Source organism: Quercus suber, unplaced genomic scaffold, assembly GCF_002906115.3.
Source record: "Quercus suber isolate HL8 unplaced genomic scaffold, Cork oak 2.0 scaffold_393, whole genome shotgun sequence".
NCBI classification, from domain to species: Eukaryota; Viridiplantae; Streptophyta; class Magnoliopsida; order Fagales; family Fagaceae; genus Quercus; species Quercus suber.
In genome coordinates this window covers 521,487-540,936 of record NW_027069845.1, presented here as the reverse complement: position 1 = coordinate 540,936, position 19,450 = coordinate 521,487, and the positions used below count along the sequence as shown (strand labels likewise).

Below are 19,450 nucleotides of genomic sequence, written 5' to 3'. Positions count from 1 at the left end.
ATTATTGTACGATGAATATTAATTGTGTGCTTTTTGTGTAATTAAAGAATACAATCTTACATTTCACCACCGGGGGTGGTTGGTCTAGTGGTCATGGGCTCAATCCTAATATTTTGGGAGGTTTAGGTCCTAGGTTTGAATCCTGCAATGAAAAACGCTTGGAAAATTAATCCATGCTCTTGGCTCATACTTACTAGCATCTTCGATGGGACTCAGTACATAGCTATGGCTCATTCAAATCCCCTGCTTCCGCAGGTCCAAATCTAATGGATAGAGTACAGTATAATTACGCTCAGGTGAAAGACACCACCTTAAGTTGCCCCATTCTACTCATTTTTCTCCCGGAAAAAAAGAATGCAATCTTACAATTCTATCTAGAGCTTTCTAGTTTATTAATATTGTCTTATTATGATGTGAAAGAGACCCCCATCTCCCACCTTGATATAAGCACAAAAAAAAAATAAATAAATAAAAAAGAAAGAAAGAAAGAAGATACCCCCACATGTCTACACGTCTCTTTTTAAAGTGAGGTAAGAAATATTTTTGTTCAAAAGGAAAAGCTTGGATTCTGATGAAAAACATGGTGTCAAATCAACATCATTTGGAACATAATTCGCTTGAAGTCCAAGTCTAGTCTCTCCTTTTTTCTTTTTCTTTTTCTTTCTTTCTTTTCTTTTCTTTTCTTTTTTTTTTTTTTTTTTGTGAGAATCCAGTTTCTCCTTTTTAGCTTGATGTTCAATTCGACGTTATATTTTCCAAACTTATTTGGTAGAAATTCCCCCAAATTATGTTCTATCAGTCTGTTAGTATATGTTTTTCAAAAGCCAAAATAATATTGGACAACTATTTGTTATTGTTGTTTAAACAATAATTTTTAATATTTAAATAACATTACACATATTTTTACACACTTGTTACCTATATATACTTTCAAAAAATACAAACAATGTTACCTATTGCTGTTGATTCTCTTTCCGGTTTTTATTTGTTTCTGTCTTTCCCATTGTCAGCAGCAAAAGTGTTTTTTTTTTTTTTTTTAGTTCTTTTTTTGAATACTAAGACAAACTTCGAGACGAGGTAGTCTCAGTCTACAAGCTACAAATATGCTAGTAAACACAACAGCATGTGGAAAAAACTTTCCTTAAAGTACTGTTTGTGTATGTTTCTTTGTAGCACTAGCACAGAACTCGGTCGATCTCTAGTATAAAATCAAAACACAAGTCCCAGTTAGTTTCACCATCTCCTACTCATCTAACTCCACTCGTTTCCTGTCCTCCTTGTTCCTGTTAGCGAAAATGACTTCCACCATAGATCAAACGGATCCGGAAATTGAGAAAATTGAGAAAATCAAGAAAAAATTGTTCAAAAGTGCCATGAGAGGCCAATGGGAAAACGTGCTTGAAATATATAGCGAAAATAATACGGTCCACAAAGCCAAGCTCACAAGTTCAGGGGACACAGCACTACACATTGCTGTCTCCGATGGCAAAGAAGAGGTAGTCAGAAAACTTGTGCGATATATCTCCGCTCAACCAGATGGAAAAGAGGTTCTGCAAATTAAAAACGAGCAAGGGAGTACCCCTCTCCATATTGCTGCATCAATGGGGAATGTGGCAATGTGTGAGTGCATTGCAAAAGTTGATCCATCATTGGTGGGTGCTCGTAATGATGACAATGAGACTCCTTTTTTCTTGGCAGCGCTCTCTGGTAAAAAAGACGCCTTTCTCCGTCTTCACCAGATCTGTGGTACCGAAAATGGCTATGAATATTCAAGGAGGAAGGATGGTGACACTATTCTTCATTGCGCCATCGCTGGAGATTATTTTGGTGAGTAGTTTAACTGTTTAAATATATCTTTCTTTAATAATTTCTAACCATAACTAATAACTTTCTATAATTTGTTTTCATTTTAAATTTTAATTATTTTTTAAGGAAGGAAAAACAAATATGAGCTATGTTATAATTAGGAAAGCATAAAGTAAAACATGATTAAAATCGATTTTCATTCAAAATAGTGTAGGCAGAAACTTGTTATTTTAGAGAATTTGGGCTTACTGATATGGAGTACTTTTATCTTCTTTCTATTTTGGTACTAAGTATGGGTTTGGATAGGGGGGTTAGTTGCGGCGCGTTTCCTCTGTGCGTTTTCTCCTTTTTTTTTTTTTTTTTTTTTTTTCTTTTTTCGCACTTGTTGACTTTGGGGGACAAAATTTACTGTACGTGTACTGTGCGTGCACTGTTCACACACTGTTCACGTAATATTTAATATTAAAAGTGGGTCCCACAACACTATTCACACATTTAAAATTATTTTACTACAGTGTTTTCAGCAACAATCAGTTTTTATCAACTTTCAGCAATAATAAGTGCTATCCAAACGGACCCTAAGACATGTTTCAAATGTTGCTCTTTTTTTTTTTCTTTTTTTCTTTTTTTGTGTGTGTGTGTGTGGACAGATTTGGCATTTAGAATAATTCACTTGTATGAAAAGCTAGTTAACTCTTTCAATGAGAAAGGATGGACCCCTCTTCATTTGCTAGCGAGCAAGCCTTCCGCCTTCAGAAGTGGTAGCCACCTTGGAGGATGGTATAAAATGATTTATTACTGTAAGTATCACTAAATGAGCAATCATGAACAGAATCATGTTATAGATTTAAAATAGAGTCTGGCTTTGGCAAGGTTGGTTGTAAAATTCATGTTTTACATCATTTAATAAGAGATTATCATATCAACTTTTTATTTAAAACTTAATATATCTTACTGTCTCAATAAACTCACATTTAAGTTAGATTTAATTTCAAATGTGTATTAGAATTTCAAATGCTTATAAGAATTGATTGAGTGTGGTCATACATATTTTTAAAATGTAATATGATGATGTGGTATATTAGGATTAGATGGATACAATTTGAGTTTTACACTACATCCTTATAAAATTTAATCTCCTAAATTATATGTTTTGAAATGAAATAGTTCCCTAATTTATTTGACTGTTTTACATATATTGTAGTATGACTTGTATCTCATAATCGGCAAAAATCAGTTATCGCGGTATGTGTGACTTGGTATTAAATACGTATATTCTAGATTTAATTAAGAATCATAAAAATATGGATTTTAGATTTAAGAATCATGGCCTAAAATAGTTTTATATTTTAAATATGGATTTTATTTTATTTTTTCTTATTTTTTGGAAGGTATCTTTGTTGATGGGCTCGAGCCTGACAATCAGAATTTTCAAGAGACCATTAAATCATCTGATCACCAGTCAACGGGACCTGAAAACGATCTCAATGACCAAAAGAAACAGGATTATCCAGAGAACTACAGAACATGCCTCGACTTCTTGCAACTTTTTCGGAAAGGTGACTTTTTCTTCTTCTTATGCCTCGACTTCTTTGTGTGTGTGTGTGTGTGTGTGTGTTAGTTATAGCTGCTAGTAAAATATATCATAATTATGAACATCATACCGACAGAATGGAATCATATATTATATGAATTGATCATTTTATTTTGTTTGTGTTTGATTGTTAATTATTTATTATCAACCCATAGGACTTGTCTTTCTTTCTTTCATCATCATCATCATCATCTTCTTCTTCTTCTTCTTCTTCTTCTTTGTGAATTAATCCATAGGACTTGTCACTATTTACAATTTATCAACGAGTGATAAAACTAAGATTAATTAAGTACAATAACAGCAAATACCAAATTTTAAAAATAAAGAAATTAACAAGAGGGGCACTTAGATCTAGTAACTACTTTCTTCTCCAAAAAAAAAAAAAAAAAAAAAAAAGGATCTGTGGTAACAAAGTTAAGAACCAATGAAGAATGACTCTAAATGAAAAAACACTCCCAGAGTACTAACCTACCCCAATTAAGACAACTCACTGTAGAAAGAAAAGTTAATACTTTAGCTCAAAAACCTTTAAGTACTCTATGTGAAAAACTAATTTGGGAAAAATGATTTCATTGCATTAATTAGAATTACAGAATCTAATCTATATGTACAAGCTAAAGGAAGTAACTAACTCTAACTAAATCCCAAAAAATGTGCTAATCAAAAAAACTTAATACTAACAACTCTTGGCACGTGTATTACTAACAGTAGTTGGCACATGTGAAACATATATACAATATACTACTAACTAAACTACAAGTTGTATATAGCAACTAACTACATGTCGTGCTCTGTTCTTCTATATCTTGACTTCCCTTGTTTTCTGTGTGTATGAGCTTATCTGCAGCAATTGGTTCTTTGACAGTAGATTCAGCTTGACCAGAAGGCTTCTTCTTTTGATACTCCCTCTCAAGATGGAGAAATTATAGAGTACACTAGTGGACTACGTCACTTGTCCACCATTTCACTAAAAAACTTCAACTTGTTTAAAATTGCTGAGTCAGTAATTAATTTCTGTTTAAAAAATTTTTCTAACTAACAATTTTAAACAAGTGGCAATTTTTTAGTGGAATGGTGAACCACATCACTTATCCACTATGTGGATCTTATAATTTCTCCTCAAGATGGACTGAGGGCAAATGAATATTGATTAGTCCCATCTTGGAAATGAGCTCCGAGAAGTGATTAAAACTCAAAGCTAAGTTAGCACATCAGCCAATTGGCATTGAGTCCTTACATGAATTAACTTTATCACCTTAGCCAACACCTTGTCCCTGACCACATGACAGTCAATCTCTATGTGTTTGGTTCTTTCATGAAACACTAGATTGAAACCAATGTGGAGAGTAGATTGACTATCACAAAAGAGCAAAGCTTCTCTGTCATGCCTTACTTGAATATCCCTTAGAAGTTAAAGAATCCATACCACTTCACATGTAGCTATTGCCATTGCTCTATATTCAGCTTCTACTGAAGATCAAGAGACAGTGGACTGTTTCTTGGATTTCCAAGAAATTAAGGAGTCTCCAATGAAGATGCAATATCTAGTCACTAATCTTCTTGCATTTGGACATACAACCCAATTTGAATCAGTAAAACCTTTCACATGCAACTCTGAGGCAGCTAAAAAGAACACTCCCTTCCCTAGTTCATTCTTCAAATACTGCAAGACTCTATAGGCTGCTTCAAGGTGTGGTATTCTTGGTTTGGACATAAACTGACTCAACTTATGAACATCATAAGTGATGTCAGGTCTGGTGATTGTCAAATACAACAGCCTCCCCACTATCTCCTGTACTTGTTAGGATCATTGAGCAAATCACCATTATACTTGCTCAAATTAAGATTTTGCTCCATTAGAACCTTAGAAGGTTTACAACCAAGCATACCAGCATCACTTAGTACTTCCATTGCATACTTTCTTTGACAAATGGTTATATCCTTATCAGTCCTTGCAACTTCTAGACTAAGGAAAAACTTTAAATCTCCCAAATCCTTAAGCTTGAACTTTTGATCCAATAAAACCTTGAACTGATCAACCTTGTCCTTGTCATTGCTGGCAATTAATACATCGTCCACATAGACTAATAAGGCAATAAAGACTCACCCTGCTGTCCAGTAAANCACCATTATACTTGCTCAAATTAAGATTTTGCTCCATTAGAACCTTAGAAGGTTTACAACCAAGCATACCAGCATCACTTAGTACTTCCATTGCATACTTTCTTTGACAAATGGTTATATCCTTATCAGTCCTTGCAACTTCTAGACTAAGGAAAAACTTTAAATCTCCCAAATCCTTAAGCTTGAACTTTTGATCCAATAAAACCTTGAACTGATCAACCTTGTCCTTGTCATTGCTGGCAATTAATACATCGTCCACATAGACTAATAAGGCAATAAAGACTCACCCTGCTGTCCAGTAAACAGTGAGAGTCTGCTTTAGACTGCACAAAGCCTAATTGAATCAAGGCTTCAGAGAACTTGGAGAACCATTGCCGAGATGCTTATTACTTCAAGCCATAAAGAGATTTGTTTAATTTGCAAAAAAACCTCCCCTTGCTGGGAAGCCAGGTGGAAGAGCCATATAAACATCCTCAAGCAAATCCCCATGAAGGAATGCATTGTTGACATTAAGTTGGCTCAAAAACCAACCTTTCACAATAGCCACTGCCAACAAGCACTCCACAGAGACCATTTTGGCAACAAGACTGAAGGTCTCAATATAATCCAAGCCTTCTTTTTGGGTAAACCCCTTTGCAACCAACTGAGCCTTGTACCTCTCCACAGAGCCATCAAACATATACTTAACCTTGTAAACCCACTTACAACCAATGGCCTTTTTGTTGGGTGGAAGAGGAGTAAAGGTCCAAGTGTTATTTGCCTCCAATGCTGTAATTTCAGCATCCATAGTAGCTTGCCACTTAGGGTCAGACATAGCTTGAGAATAGTATTGTGGTTCAACAATAGCAGAGATGGAGTAACAAAATGATTTATAGGATGGAGACAAGTGATCATAAGAAAGAAAAGAAGAAAGAGGATGAGATGTACCTGGCTAAGGTAGATTAGAAGTAGGAACTGAGGTTACCTGACTGCAATGGTAAGCTTGAAGATAAGATGGAGGCTTAGAGACTCTAATAGACCGCCTAAGATGAAGATTAGGAACCAAAGGCTCATCTAGAGCCTCAAGAAGATCCTGAGGGAGATCCTCATCAAGATCATAATGAATATCAATGATGGTGTCATCAGAAATGTTATGGGAAGAAGCTAAAGGAAAAGAAGAACATTGTGGAGAAGCATCACAAAAATAAGATGGAATGGGGGACATTGCAGGAAGTGGAATAAGAGAAGAAGAAGAGGAAACAGCTTCAAGCACAGAAAAATGAAAAACTATCTCATGAAAAACTACATCCCTAGATACAAGAACAGTGTGAGATAAGAGATCAAAGAGCTTATAACCCTTGATATTGTAGGGATATCTAATAAAAACACACTTCCTTGCTCTAGGAGAGAACTTGGAAGAATTAGGACCAGTGGTGGAAGCAAAACAGAGACAACCAAAAGCCCTAAGATGGGAATAAGAAGGAACCTTCCCAAACAGAAGTTCATAGGGAGTTTTATGCTGTAAGAGAGGAGAGGGCAATCTGTTAATAAGATATATAGTAGTGAGCACACAATCACCCCAAAAGGAAAGAGGCAGATTGGACTGGATTTGTAAAGCCCTAGCAGTAGACAAGATATGTTGATGTTTTCTCTCCACAACAGAATTTTGTTGTGGAGTATAAACACAACTAGTTTAGTGAATTATGCCTTTAGCAGAATTAAAATCAAAAAGTTTGAATTCAATAGCATTATCAGATCTAAAACATTTGATTTTAACATTGAATTGAATGAAAACCATGTTATAAAAGGAAACAATCAAGGCTTTGACTTCAGATTTTGGCTTCATGAGAAAAGCCAAGTTGCCCTAGTTGCATCATCAACTAAAGTAAGGAAATATCTATGACCAGCTGAGGTAGGAACAGAAAATGGACCCCAAACATCCAGATGCACCAAATCAAAAGGAGAATCACACATTTTATTATTGAAGGGAAAGGGCAATCTTTTCTGTTTTGCCAATGGACAAACAGTACATTGTTTGGTACAACAATTTTGCAAGAAAGGAAAAACATTGCTCAAAGTTTGAAGCTTAACATCAGAGGGATGTCCTAGTCTAGAATGCCACAAAGAATACAGATTATTGTGATGAGTATTAGAAGAAAAGACAGTAAAAGAACTTATGTTGTGCTTGGACAAGTAATCAACTAGAAAACTAGAAGCTGATAACAAGCTTGATTGTTGCAGCAAGTACAGACCATCAGACATTTGACCCATTCCAATATTAATGCTCCAGTTGGTAAGGTCCTGTATAAAGCAATGAGCAGAAAGGAAAACAAGACAAAGGGGTTCTGTTTTAGTCATGGAACTGACAGATAAAAAGTTAAAAGAAAAAGAAGGTACACAAAGGACATTTGTAAGGATTAGATGTGAAGACAGTTGAATTATTCCAATATGTGTGACAATAGTTGATTCCCCATTAGGTAGTTGTACAATAGAATGTGAAATAGCAGTAATTGTGGTTAGTAAACTCACAGAACAGACTATGTGATCAATAGCCCTAGTATCACTAACCCAAGTCTCCATATTATAAGCTTTTCTATTAACAAGTTGAGCAGAAAAGATAGAATGCTTGAAGTTTAGAGACATACCTGCTACTGTGTTATTAGGAAAACCCACAGTATTGGCCATGTGGTACTCCTGCCCAGTATAATGCTACTGAGATGGCCTTGGTAGTGCACCAATCAAAGCTAGCAGTTGTTGGTACTAATCTGTTGTGAAAGAAGGAGCATGAGTGGTGACAGCTACATGGCCAGGCACACCTTCTTGAGGAGTTAGTGCCATATGATTGTGAAGTTGATCTGGAATAGTAGAAAAGACCAGATGGGCCATGGACTTGTTCTTGGATTTGTAACCTGGTGGAAATCCGTGTAACTTTTAACACTTGTCAATGTTATGGCCTAGCTTGCCTCAATGAGTACACAATGGTCTGTCTTTGCCATTACCATTAGAACCCCTATTAGTGAAATTCTGAGTCTTGGTGACTAAAGCTGTAGATTCAACCCTTGTACCCATACTAACACTCCTTTGCATCTCTTCTTGGATCAACAAAGAATGCATCTTGTTAACAGAAGGTAGAGGATCCATGAGTAAAATCTGAGTTCTGACTTGAGAAAAAGAATCATTCAGTCCCACGAGGAACTTCATCACTGATTCTTTGGCTTAAAGATCAGTAAGCCTTTGATTCACATTGCACTGACATTTTCCACAAGTGCACAAAGGAAAAGGGCTGAGACTTTGCAATTGATCCCACAAGACCTTCAACTGTGTGAAGAAATCAGTGATTGAAACTTCACCTTGATGGAGCTTTGAGATTTGCTTCTGCAAATTGAAGATCTTTGGACCATTCTTATGACAGAAAGTATCTCTCAAATCATTCCAAATTTCCAAAGTAGTTTCCCTATAGACAATACTAGCCTGAAGCCTTGGAGAGACAGAATTGATTATCCAAGTCCCTACCATATTGTCTACACGAATCCAAGCTTGAATTGCAGTTGGAGAATCTACAATTGGAGATGACAAGGTGAGAGAAACATCTATGAAGCCAAGCTTATTCTTAGCAATGAGTGACTTCCTAACAGACCAAGCCCAAGCAGGATAATTTTCTCCACCAATTAGAGGTTGAGAAACAAGAACAGCACCAAGATTTTCTCCATGGTGTAAAAACAAAGGATCGATCATTCACATTTGATGAATCCTATGTTGAAGATTGAGTTTCAGAGGTTGAAGCAGTAGCTATACCAATGGTAGCCATGGAAGGAGCTTCGAAGCTTTTGAAGAAGACGAAGAAAAACGAAGAAGAAAGTTCTCAAATCTGTTAAAAGAAGAAAACCCTAGGTTTTGTACTTTGATACCATGTGAAAAACTAATTTGGGAAAAATAATTTCATTGCATTAATTAGAATTAAGAACTAATCTATATTACAAGCTAAAGGAAGTAACTAACTCTAACTCCCAAAAATGTGCTAATCAAAAAACTAAATACTAACACTCTTGGCGTGTGTATTACTAACAGTAGTTGGCACGTATGAAACATATATACAATATACTACTAACTAAACTACAAGTTATATAGCAACTAACTACATGTCGTGCTCTGTTCTTCTATATCTTGACTTCTCCTGTTTTCTTGGTATGAGCTTATCTGCAGCAATTGGTTCTTTGACAGTAGATTCAGCTTGACCAGAAGGCTTCTTCTTTTGATGCTCCACACACGACCAGTATATAAACATAGTACTATGACCCACTACAGTTTTAGAATTTTTGAACACTTCGTACAAGAATTCATGAATGGCCTGCCCATGTTCATAACCAAAACTTTTGACCAACTGTTCCTTTAAAAAAAAACTTTTGACCAACTCCAGTGACCCACCTTGAAGGTTTGAATACTGCAGTGACGCGCTTGGCTATGTGGATTCAACTCTTGATCACTAATAGGCAGTAACACCGTGTTGAACATTCGCTTTCTAACTTCTAAGCTCACGGGTGCGCAGCAATGGCTCTATAACACGTATCCTATATCAAGATTGTAAACACCAACATATGTGAAAAATAAAATGGATATTAATAAAACACACAAGCATTCAACTTAGTTTGATATGAAAGTGAATGGTTACAAAACCAATTGTCCATAAACTATAAGGAAAAAATAGACAATAAATAACGACTCCCCCTATATATCAGGCGCACCCCCCCCCCCCCCCCCCTTCTCTCATCAAAAAAGAAATACATACAGTCCCCCTAAAAAGTACACACACACTGAAATATACTTCAAAACACTCCCTTCTTGTCATGAGAGACAATGGGTACACAAGAATCAGCAAGAGGAGGAAATCGGCTCTCCAAACGAGTCAACTGAGAATGGTAAGAGGGGTACGCTGGGTGGCCATGAGCTACTGTAAACAATAGCCCATCACATTGCTCAAAGATGGAGTAGCACGAGAGGAGAAATGACCGGGCACATTGTCCTAAGCAGCAATAGCAGCATCTTCAGTAGCATCAGTATCGTCTAAATCATTGTCTGGCTCAGAAGTGAAGAGCAAGGTTGAGGTCGTTTCTGCTGAGACCTACTCAAGATAAGGGTACCACAACCAATAGCAAAAGGGAGGGGGACACGGTTCAGACCAGGTTAAATAACGACTCCTAAGTGCAAAAGGATCCTAGTGATCACGACTGAAAAGGGAAGGACAATCTGCTTAGAATTGTTCCAGTGTTTGTCTATTATGGTCTGAGTTATATATGTGCCTACGCAAATCTATAGGAACATGTATGCCTAGTGCCCACTTTGTGTAGTAGTTGTTATTTATTTCTATTCAAGTAAAATTAAAGTAGATGAGAGGAGTGGATATGTTATAAGTGTAAATCCCAAGTGCATCTCAAAATGCTTTATGCATTGGGCATTTATAAAGCTAACATCTAATTTCCTCTTTCTTTCTTTGCTTTTTGTGATAGTTAATTTCCTCTTTGGATTTACACATTTATAAAAAGATTGACATACACAAAGCGCAAAGCCATAACTAATACATATTCTTATAGTTATGACTTATTTGCTATCTGCTAGTGAACAAACTTTTTTTTTTCTTCTTGTCAGTCGAAAAAAAGAACGGGGTGAGAAAGGATGCACAGAACCATGAAAAATCAGATGTTAAATCTACAGCAGAAACAAAGAGTGAATTGGCAACAGATGTAGAGAACCCTAAAGCTGAAGCAGGTAATCAAGCTGAGGTGTGACACCTCAGATATTATAAATTAAATTTTATAAAGGTATTACACGAACATGTCTAATCTAAGAATAGTAAGTACAAAGTTGATCTGAAAAATAAAAAATAGTTACGGAGAATCCCAAATATAATCAATATTTTTGGGATATCACAGGAAAGGTTATATATGGTGTAATGTAAGGGTTATCACAATATCCCTTTCGATAAATGATAAAATGACATATATAATACTAGCGTGTCTGTCAGCTATAGTTTTAATGCCACTTTGGTGCTACTAAGTAGTACTAACTAAGCAAATATTGTTAAAAAGTTAAAAGTCTTGCAAATTATAAAAACAAGTAATTGAATTGTTTTCCAGCCTAACCATAATAGGGTGAAGGCTCTACATTTATATATAAATGTACAAATGATCAGATACAAAGTATTTGAGATACAATGAGTTTGAAATACAGAGAAGTTTGACATACAAATAACTCTTCTTATCTTATCACAATCTACAAATTTGGTTGAGTTTGTATTTTATATTGTAGTTATCACTTATCACAAATATTTGAACTCTTGGATTCTATGAGCTGGCTTTTATCCTTAACACAAATTAACTGGCATGCACCTTTTGGTGTTATCAACAAAAATATCCAAAGTTCAAATCTATTATTCTTCTTTATAACTATCAAATTTATCCAAAAAAGAAAAAACAACAAAGCAAATATTTGTAGCAAAGAATAGGAAAAAAAAAGATTGAATTAGATATTTTTTTTGAGATAGTTTTAACCTATAACTTTCGCTCCAAAAAACAAATACCTTGTCTTTACATGCTAATTTTTAATTCCTCACCAAAAAAAAAAAAATCCGAGTTTCATAATTATTAAACCAGTCATACTGGCTAGTTTTAATACAATGGAGAAAAAATAAATTAAATAAAATGTTACGTGAGCCAATTTTTGGGACGGATCAAATTGTTAAATCAATGAGGTCCTATATTCTTCTGACTTAATCTTTAACACTGAGGTCCCAGAATTGTAGTCTATAACTCTTGAACCTTGTTATTTAAGCATCGCAATCATCTATCTCATCCAGGGCATCAACTGGTTCCAGCTAATTATGGCACCTGCTTTGAGTTTGTCAAGTTCGCATCCAAGGCAATGCTGGTCATTTTTGGACTAGGTAATGTCATTATAGAAGAATGCTATGAAGTATAAACACAGTTTTTGTTCACAATCTTGTTTACAACTTACTAAAATAGCAAATTTTGATCGAAGAAACGTCTTCACTTGAATCCATCCTCCTACCACTTTACTATATCACAATCAAAATAGGTCATTTCAACAATTATTTTCACTAGATGTTTTAGTCATTATATAACCATATATCTTCACCTCTGCCTTTTTTGTTTATAATATTATTTTTCTTAAAATATTACAGCATGCCACAAATATTTTAATATTAAACGAGATGGTATTTACATTATCACATTTTTCTTTCCCCACTAAGGCTATCTCCTAAGATACTTTTTCTTCTCTCTTTCGTTCAAAAAATAAAAAGTGCATGCACACACAAGGTAGAGACGTACTCATGCATTATGTACATATACAAGATAATTCACATGGTCTCTAATTTACAATATAAATTGTATTATGTTAAAAAGGATCTACTGGGATAAGAAAGATACAAGAGAAGAAACAGAAGCACACATGGGCCGTTCAGATCATGAACGAACTTCTTCGTTATACTTCATCATATGAATATGATGCCACTGCTGGGGCGAACCCCGTGGCAGCAACAATATCCCCAACAGTGGCAACAGATACAGAGACAGTGCCTTATGATGCTATCAAATTCGCAGGTGAATCCTCCTCCGAGGATCAGAAGCCTACAGCTCTCTCAAATACTGGTACTTCGAAAACTAACCAAGAAGACAAAAACAAAGAAACTGGCGATAACTATAACACAAAACAAGGTATATATAATCCGCTATATATCCTTCTCACTTGTGAACTTTCTGATTAGCTTACAAAACTCATAGAGGGAATTCATTAATCACTAAAACAAAAACAAAAAATCCTAGGGGGTATTTAGGATTTTTTTTTTTTTTTTTTTTTAACAAGATAGAAATTATACTCTAACCTAATTTAAGTATATGTATGTGTGAAGTTGGTTTATGAAGATTTGAATCCCAGCTCTTACCTCCACACTTCAAAAGTACTTATACATATGAAGTAACCATCTCTCTAAGGATGCACGGTGGTAAAAAAATTAAAAAAAATAAATAAATAAATAAAAATTAAAATTGTTTAAAAGGGTAGGAGTTTATAAGATTTTTTCCCCTTAAGGAAAGTGAAAATTTTTCAAGAAAAATAAATAAGTATAATATTAGGGCGAGTCCCAGCATCCAACTTTGTCACTTGTGAGCCTACTTACCAAATAAGAAAATAGCAAATCTAAGAGACACTTTACATCAATTTTGTTGCTGTTGTTGTACATCTATCAAACGTGACACCTTAATACTTGTAAAAAAAAAATTATAAAATTTCCTGGGCCTTTAGACTTATTGAAGAGAAATGGTCCACATGTGAGACAAAGCCAACAAATACATATCACAAAAGGAGTAGTGTTTATTATGCACACACTTTTACACACAACTGAAATTATGATTTTGTGTCTTGAAGAATTAAAGTCACGATTTTAAAGTTAGAAGTCGTGACTTGAAGTCATGATTTCAATTGCATTTTTAATTGTGTGTAGAAGTGTATGCAACGGTATTTATGGATTTTTTTTTCAAAATAACATAAAATTTCAAACTATTTTGTTAGTTAGCATCATTTTTAAATTATTTAGCAAATTAACATCTCGAGGCTAAGAGACTTGAGGCCATTGTAGCAAATCGAGTATCACATACTCAATTTCAATGAAATTTCACCTGGAACTTGAGTTTTAAACACTCGAGTTCCACAAAAGAAAACCAAAAAACCTCAACCTCTTCTTCTTCTTCCCCGTCTCCCTCTGGAAAAAAAAAAAAAAATACAAAAACGACAACCAAAGAAACAACAAAAACACAAACACAAACAAGAGATCAAAGCAGAAACCACACAAAGCAAGAGATCAACCAAGAACCCAGCAGTGAACCCACAAACCCAGTCAGCGAACCCAAGCGGCAAACCCAGCGATGAACCCAAGCAACAAAACCCACGAACTCAAGCGGCAAACCCATGAACCTAGGCGGCGAAACCCACGAACCCAAACTCAAATTGAACCCACGAATGTGTGTGATTCCTCGGGTGAAGGTCGTTTTCCCTCTATTTCTCTCTTTTTTATTTGTGCAGAGTAGGAACTCGAGTCTCTAATACTTGAGTTCCACTAGAAATCATTTCCTAGAGACTTGAGTTCCATAGGAAATCAATTCCTACAAACTCGAGTTGCTACAGTGAACTCGCGTCTAAAAGACTTGAGATGTTAGTTTTATAAATAATTTGGAAACGATGCTAACTAACAAAATTGTTTGATAATGGGCGATATTTTGAAAAAAAAAATCCCAACATTTATCCTTTCAAAAAGCATTATTTGGCTGGATAATTCAGGTCTCATTAAGGCTCGCCTCCAAAAAACACAGCATAACTTTTCCGTGCTTTCCTCTCCATTTTTTTTTCCTTTTTACTTTTTGTTTTTTTTTTATTAGCAATATTTCAATAATTCATTGAGTCATTTGACTATTTTGCTCCTCTCAACTTAAAACTATCCCCTTTTTTTTTTCTTTTTTTTTTTTGAAATTTTATAGCTACAATAGAAGGTCTTTTTGTTGAAAGTATAATAAAATATCAATTGAATTATAAGATTTTTAAACATTAATTTATTTAAAAATAACGTAAATCTTACGTTAATAGTACAATGTAAACTAAGAATATTTCTAGCCAAATTATTGAAATGAACTAAAAAGTTAGAGGGACGATAATAGAAAGCTACCCAACTAGGGGAAAAAATAAAGATTTATTTGCTTCACGTACCTATTGCCACTTTAACAATATATATATATATATATATATGTTGCAAACAGTTTAAACAAAGACCAAACATTGCTTAAGTGCCCCTTGTGTTATTGGCAGCGAAGGAGAAACACTCTGAAAAGGTATTAAATGCAACTAAGATTGGTATCACTGAAATTGTGGAGAAGATCGTGGAACTTTTTCCCGTTGCCCTACCTGACTTATTGGCAACGAAGGAGAAACTTGCTGAAAAGGTAAAGGTAAAGAGGGAGACTCCTGTATTAATTGCAGCTAAGAATGGTATCACTGAAATTGTGGAGAAGATCTTGGAACTTTTTCCCGTTGCCATACATGACATGAATGAACACAAGAAGAATATAGTGTTGTTGGCGGTGGAGAACAGGCAACCACATGTATATCAGTTTCTGCTACAAAAAAATATAATGAAAGATAGCGTGTTTCGGAGAGTGGATGACGAAGGTAATAGTGCCTTGCATCTCGCGGCAAAGCTTGGAGAGCATAAGCCTTGGCTAATTCCTGGAGCAGCATTGCAAATGCAATGGGAAATCAAGTGGCATGAGGTATGATTCTTCAGTAAAATTGGTGAACTCATGAGCTCTCTAGTTCATTACCAGAATCCTTTTCTAGATTAATCTAATTAGTTTAATTTGCCATGTCAATTTTTCCGCTTGTCTCTATTCTTCTACTCATGTTTTGCATTACAACCCTAGTTAAATCAATGAGTTAAAAATATCCTAAAAACGAGTAAATTAATTAGTCGAAAATTAAGATTACCTTAGAAAATATATGTTAGAATTATGGTTAAATAATTAAATTTATTATTCTCTAATATCTTATGTTTTTCAAACCATTAGTAATCTATCATGTTATAAGGGCAAGTTGCCAAGAGCCCCTTAAGCTTGTTATTCAATTAATTGGCATCTACTGATATTTTCAATACAGACATTCAAAATTCAAATCCTCATTTTCTCATTGTAACTATTGAATTTCAAAAAAACAAAAAAAAGAGCTTGCTTGTTAGGTTCTAAGGATTTAGGATCTAAATGTTTTAGAACTTCAATACATAATGTTGGTAAACCATGATCAAAACTTAGAGTCTAGATTTAAGCTGCTCAAAGTATGTTTATTGTGAAATTGGAATCGAGTAATTGCAAAAAATTACTATTCACTTTCTGCAAGGCTCGATCGATCAAAAATTAGACTCAATCTATCGAAACTTGTGCAGATTGTTTTTCTGCAGAATTTTTCAACTTAGCCCAAGCCCATATGACGTGTAGGGTTTTATATTTTGTCTTAAGTATAAAAGGAAAAACCCTAGCCACATTTTTAGATTGTCGATATGTTGTGTGTATAAATCTCTTATGAGATCTAGAGGTGTTTATCTTCATACATACTTAGGGTTATTAAGATCAAGATTGATATTGAGAGCTTGGTGATAACTTCAATTGCTGCATAAAGAGCTTAAAGAAAAACACAAGTGGGAGTACTTGTGGTTGCTCTGAATCCAAAAAAGAAGTAATCTGTGAACTCGGAGCTGTCACGTGGTCGTGGTAATAAGTTGCTATTGTAAAATTTCAATTCTTTCATAGTGGATCTGTTTTACCTTGAAGATAGTTAGGTTAAATCTTCCTTAGATTTTTTACCGGTTTGATTTTCCTGGGTTATCATATCGTTGTGTTCTTTTCTTTCCGCATTGTTTACATTATATGATTTACTTGTGTTAACCTAGATTTGAATAATTTACCTAAGTAATCACTTGGCTACATAACTAGGTTAATCAACTTGTGTTTAAAGGGGTTTAAAAACGTACACTTGTAATTCAATTAGTTGGCAATTACCTACAAACTAATCAAACTTTTTATCCAATTCCACTCAACATTAATTTGTTGAGTTTAATGTTGACTCATTAGGTTGTAAAACTCCTATAGAAAAGCTAGCTGACATGTGCACAATGCATACATAGTTACATACAATTACTTAAATGTGATCTAGTAATTAAACACACATCATCTTTCTATTGTTGGTTGTAACCCAAATTTATAGCCAAACATTGTCACAAATAATGTATCCAAGAGTAACAATGTCATATATTTTTGTTAAGAAAATGCTAAAGTTGTAACAAAATCAGTATAATAAATTAATAAATCTTTGAATGATTTATTGTAATTAATGACACAGAATTGTATACTAGAATTAGTACTATAATCACTCTTTTTTAACCTTTTGTTATTTCAGTTTGTCAAAGAGTCCATGCCCTTCCACTTCTTCCAACGCTACAACAACAAGGGCGAGACCTCAAGAGAGATATTCACCGAAACCCACAAGGATCTCGTCAAAGATGGCAGCGAATGGCTAACCAGCACCTCTGAATCTTGCTCCGTAGTCGCTGCACTCATAGCCACCGTGGCCTTTGCCAGCGCCACCACAGTCCCCGGAGGCGTTAAGCAGGATATTGGCACTCCAACACTTGAAAACCAGCCTGCATTCGACGCCTTTGCCATCTCATCACTCATTGCGCTCTGCTTCTCCGTCACGGCTTTGGTCATGTTCCTCTCCATCTTAACATCTCGGTACCAAGAGAAGGATTTTGGTAGTGACCTGCCAAAGAAACTTCTGCTGGGTTTGACATCACTGTTCGTTTCCATAGCTTCCATGTTGATTGCCTTCTGTGCGGGACATTTCTTTGTGCTAAAGGATAAACTGAAATACGCGGCGTTTCCAGTGTATGCGGTGACCTGCCTGCCGATAACATTTTTTGCAGTAGCGCAGTTTCCACTGTACTTTGATCTTATATGGGCTACCTTCTTGAAGGTGCCACAACGTAGCTACAAGGTGGTTCCTCTTTAATGTGTGAGTTTATTTCATTATTATAATTATTTTATTTTTATTTTTTCATTTTATGGAATTTGATGATTAAGAGTGTTTCAAAGATATTACAAATTTTATTATTTGAGCTTTACAAACATGTATTAATTTTAAATACACAAGAAAAAAAAAATTTAATATTTAGTGTTATATTGGTTTGTAAGTTTGTAAGTTAAAAAAAAAAATTAGTAATAATTTTAACTTTCTTTGTTAATTATTTATGATTACATCATTTTTGTTATTTAAACATATTACAATAATTCAAATAAGCCATAGTACTTGATTTTATAACATGGTGGCTCTAAATTATATCTCAAAAGAATGGGGCGAGGATGGGGACACTTGATCCAATCTTGTCCCGCCATATTACCATCCCTAACTTTGCTTATTGGGGCAAAAAAATAATTTTAGTGTTAAGTTCAAATTTGAACCAATAACAACACCACTATTAATTTCTTTAAAACATTCTCCCATCTCCTTTTGTATGTGTGTGTTTTAAAATACTTAGTATTTTTTTTTTAAAAAAAAACTATGATTTGTTATAAAAATGTTGTGGACATAGCATCTCTCATTTATTTATACCCAACTCATTTTTTTAACAACATAAACCTACAAAATAAGCTCCCACAAACACAGAGAATCATAACTTGTGATGAATTATGATTATCATCATCCCTTGTCCTCTCTCTCAGCTCTCTTCTTTTTCTTTTATTAGTATCAATCCACCTCTTTAAGGATATGACAAAACATCTCCACCCAACACCGATCTGCTGATCCAATATTCCCAATTTATGTGAGTTCTCGCACTAAAGAGAGGGCTTGATAGAGACGATACGCCCATTATCCAACCACATAATGCACGCTAAACATTGTACAGTGAAATATCTAAGGATAGAATGATCTAAACATGAAGCCACATTGTTAGATTTTATTTATTACACATACAAAAACTCAATTACCGTTTCAAGATTATAGATAAATTTAAGCCGACATTAATATCTACCTAGTGATTTTTTTTTTTTTTTTTTTGGGTACTCTTTAAAAGTCTCTCTATGAATTCACAAATTAACAAGACTTCTCTGCAAATATTACATCTTATCCTCCAATTGACTTCAAATCTTGTCTGTAAGATCCAATAAAGGAACCAAATCATGAAAATATGAAATTGTCTCGATGGTGGTCATTAATCATTATCCTAAAATATTATCACACAGTCCGAGTGAAACCTGTTGAGATACACCTAAATCAATGACTACTCGAATCTCTTTGAGTGCTTTCTTGATCTGACCTAGCTCTAGTAAAAATTAAAAA

The 19,450-nt window shown here is 34.6% G+C and overlaps 1 protein-coding gene across 2 annotated transcripts; it reads left to right on the top strand.

Moving 5' to 3' along the window:
* Positions 1–1,071: 1,071 nt before the first annotated feature.
* On the top strand, positions 1,072–18,291 carry LOC111993465 (uncharacterized). 2 transcript variants are annotated; one of them, XM_065761049.1, is made up of 8 exons: positions 1,072–1,827; positions 2,457–2,606; positions 3,198–3,365; positions 11,147–11,266; positions 12,354–12,440; positions 12,922–13,233; positions 15,374–15,834; positions 17,510–18,291. In XM_065761049.1, exons 1-8 carry the CDS (start codon positions 1,296–1,298, stop codon positions 18,119–18,121), a joined length of 2,442 nt encoding a protein of 813 aa, XP_065617121.1. In that variant the 5' UTR covers positions 1,072–1,295; the 3' UTR covers positions 18,122–18,291. The 2 variants fall into 2 exon arrangements, with proteins under 2 accessions (XP_065617121.1, XP_065617122.1); XM_065761050.1 differs by lacking the exon at positions 2,457–2,606.
* The last annotated feature ends 1,159 nt before the right edge of the window (positions 18,292–19,450 follow it).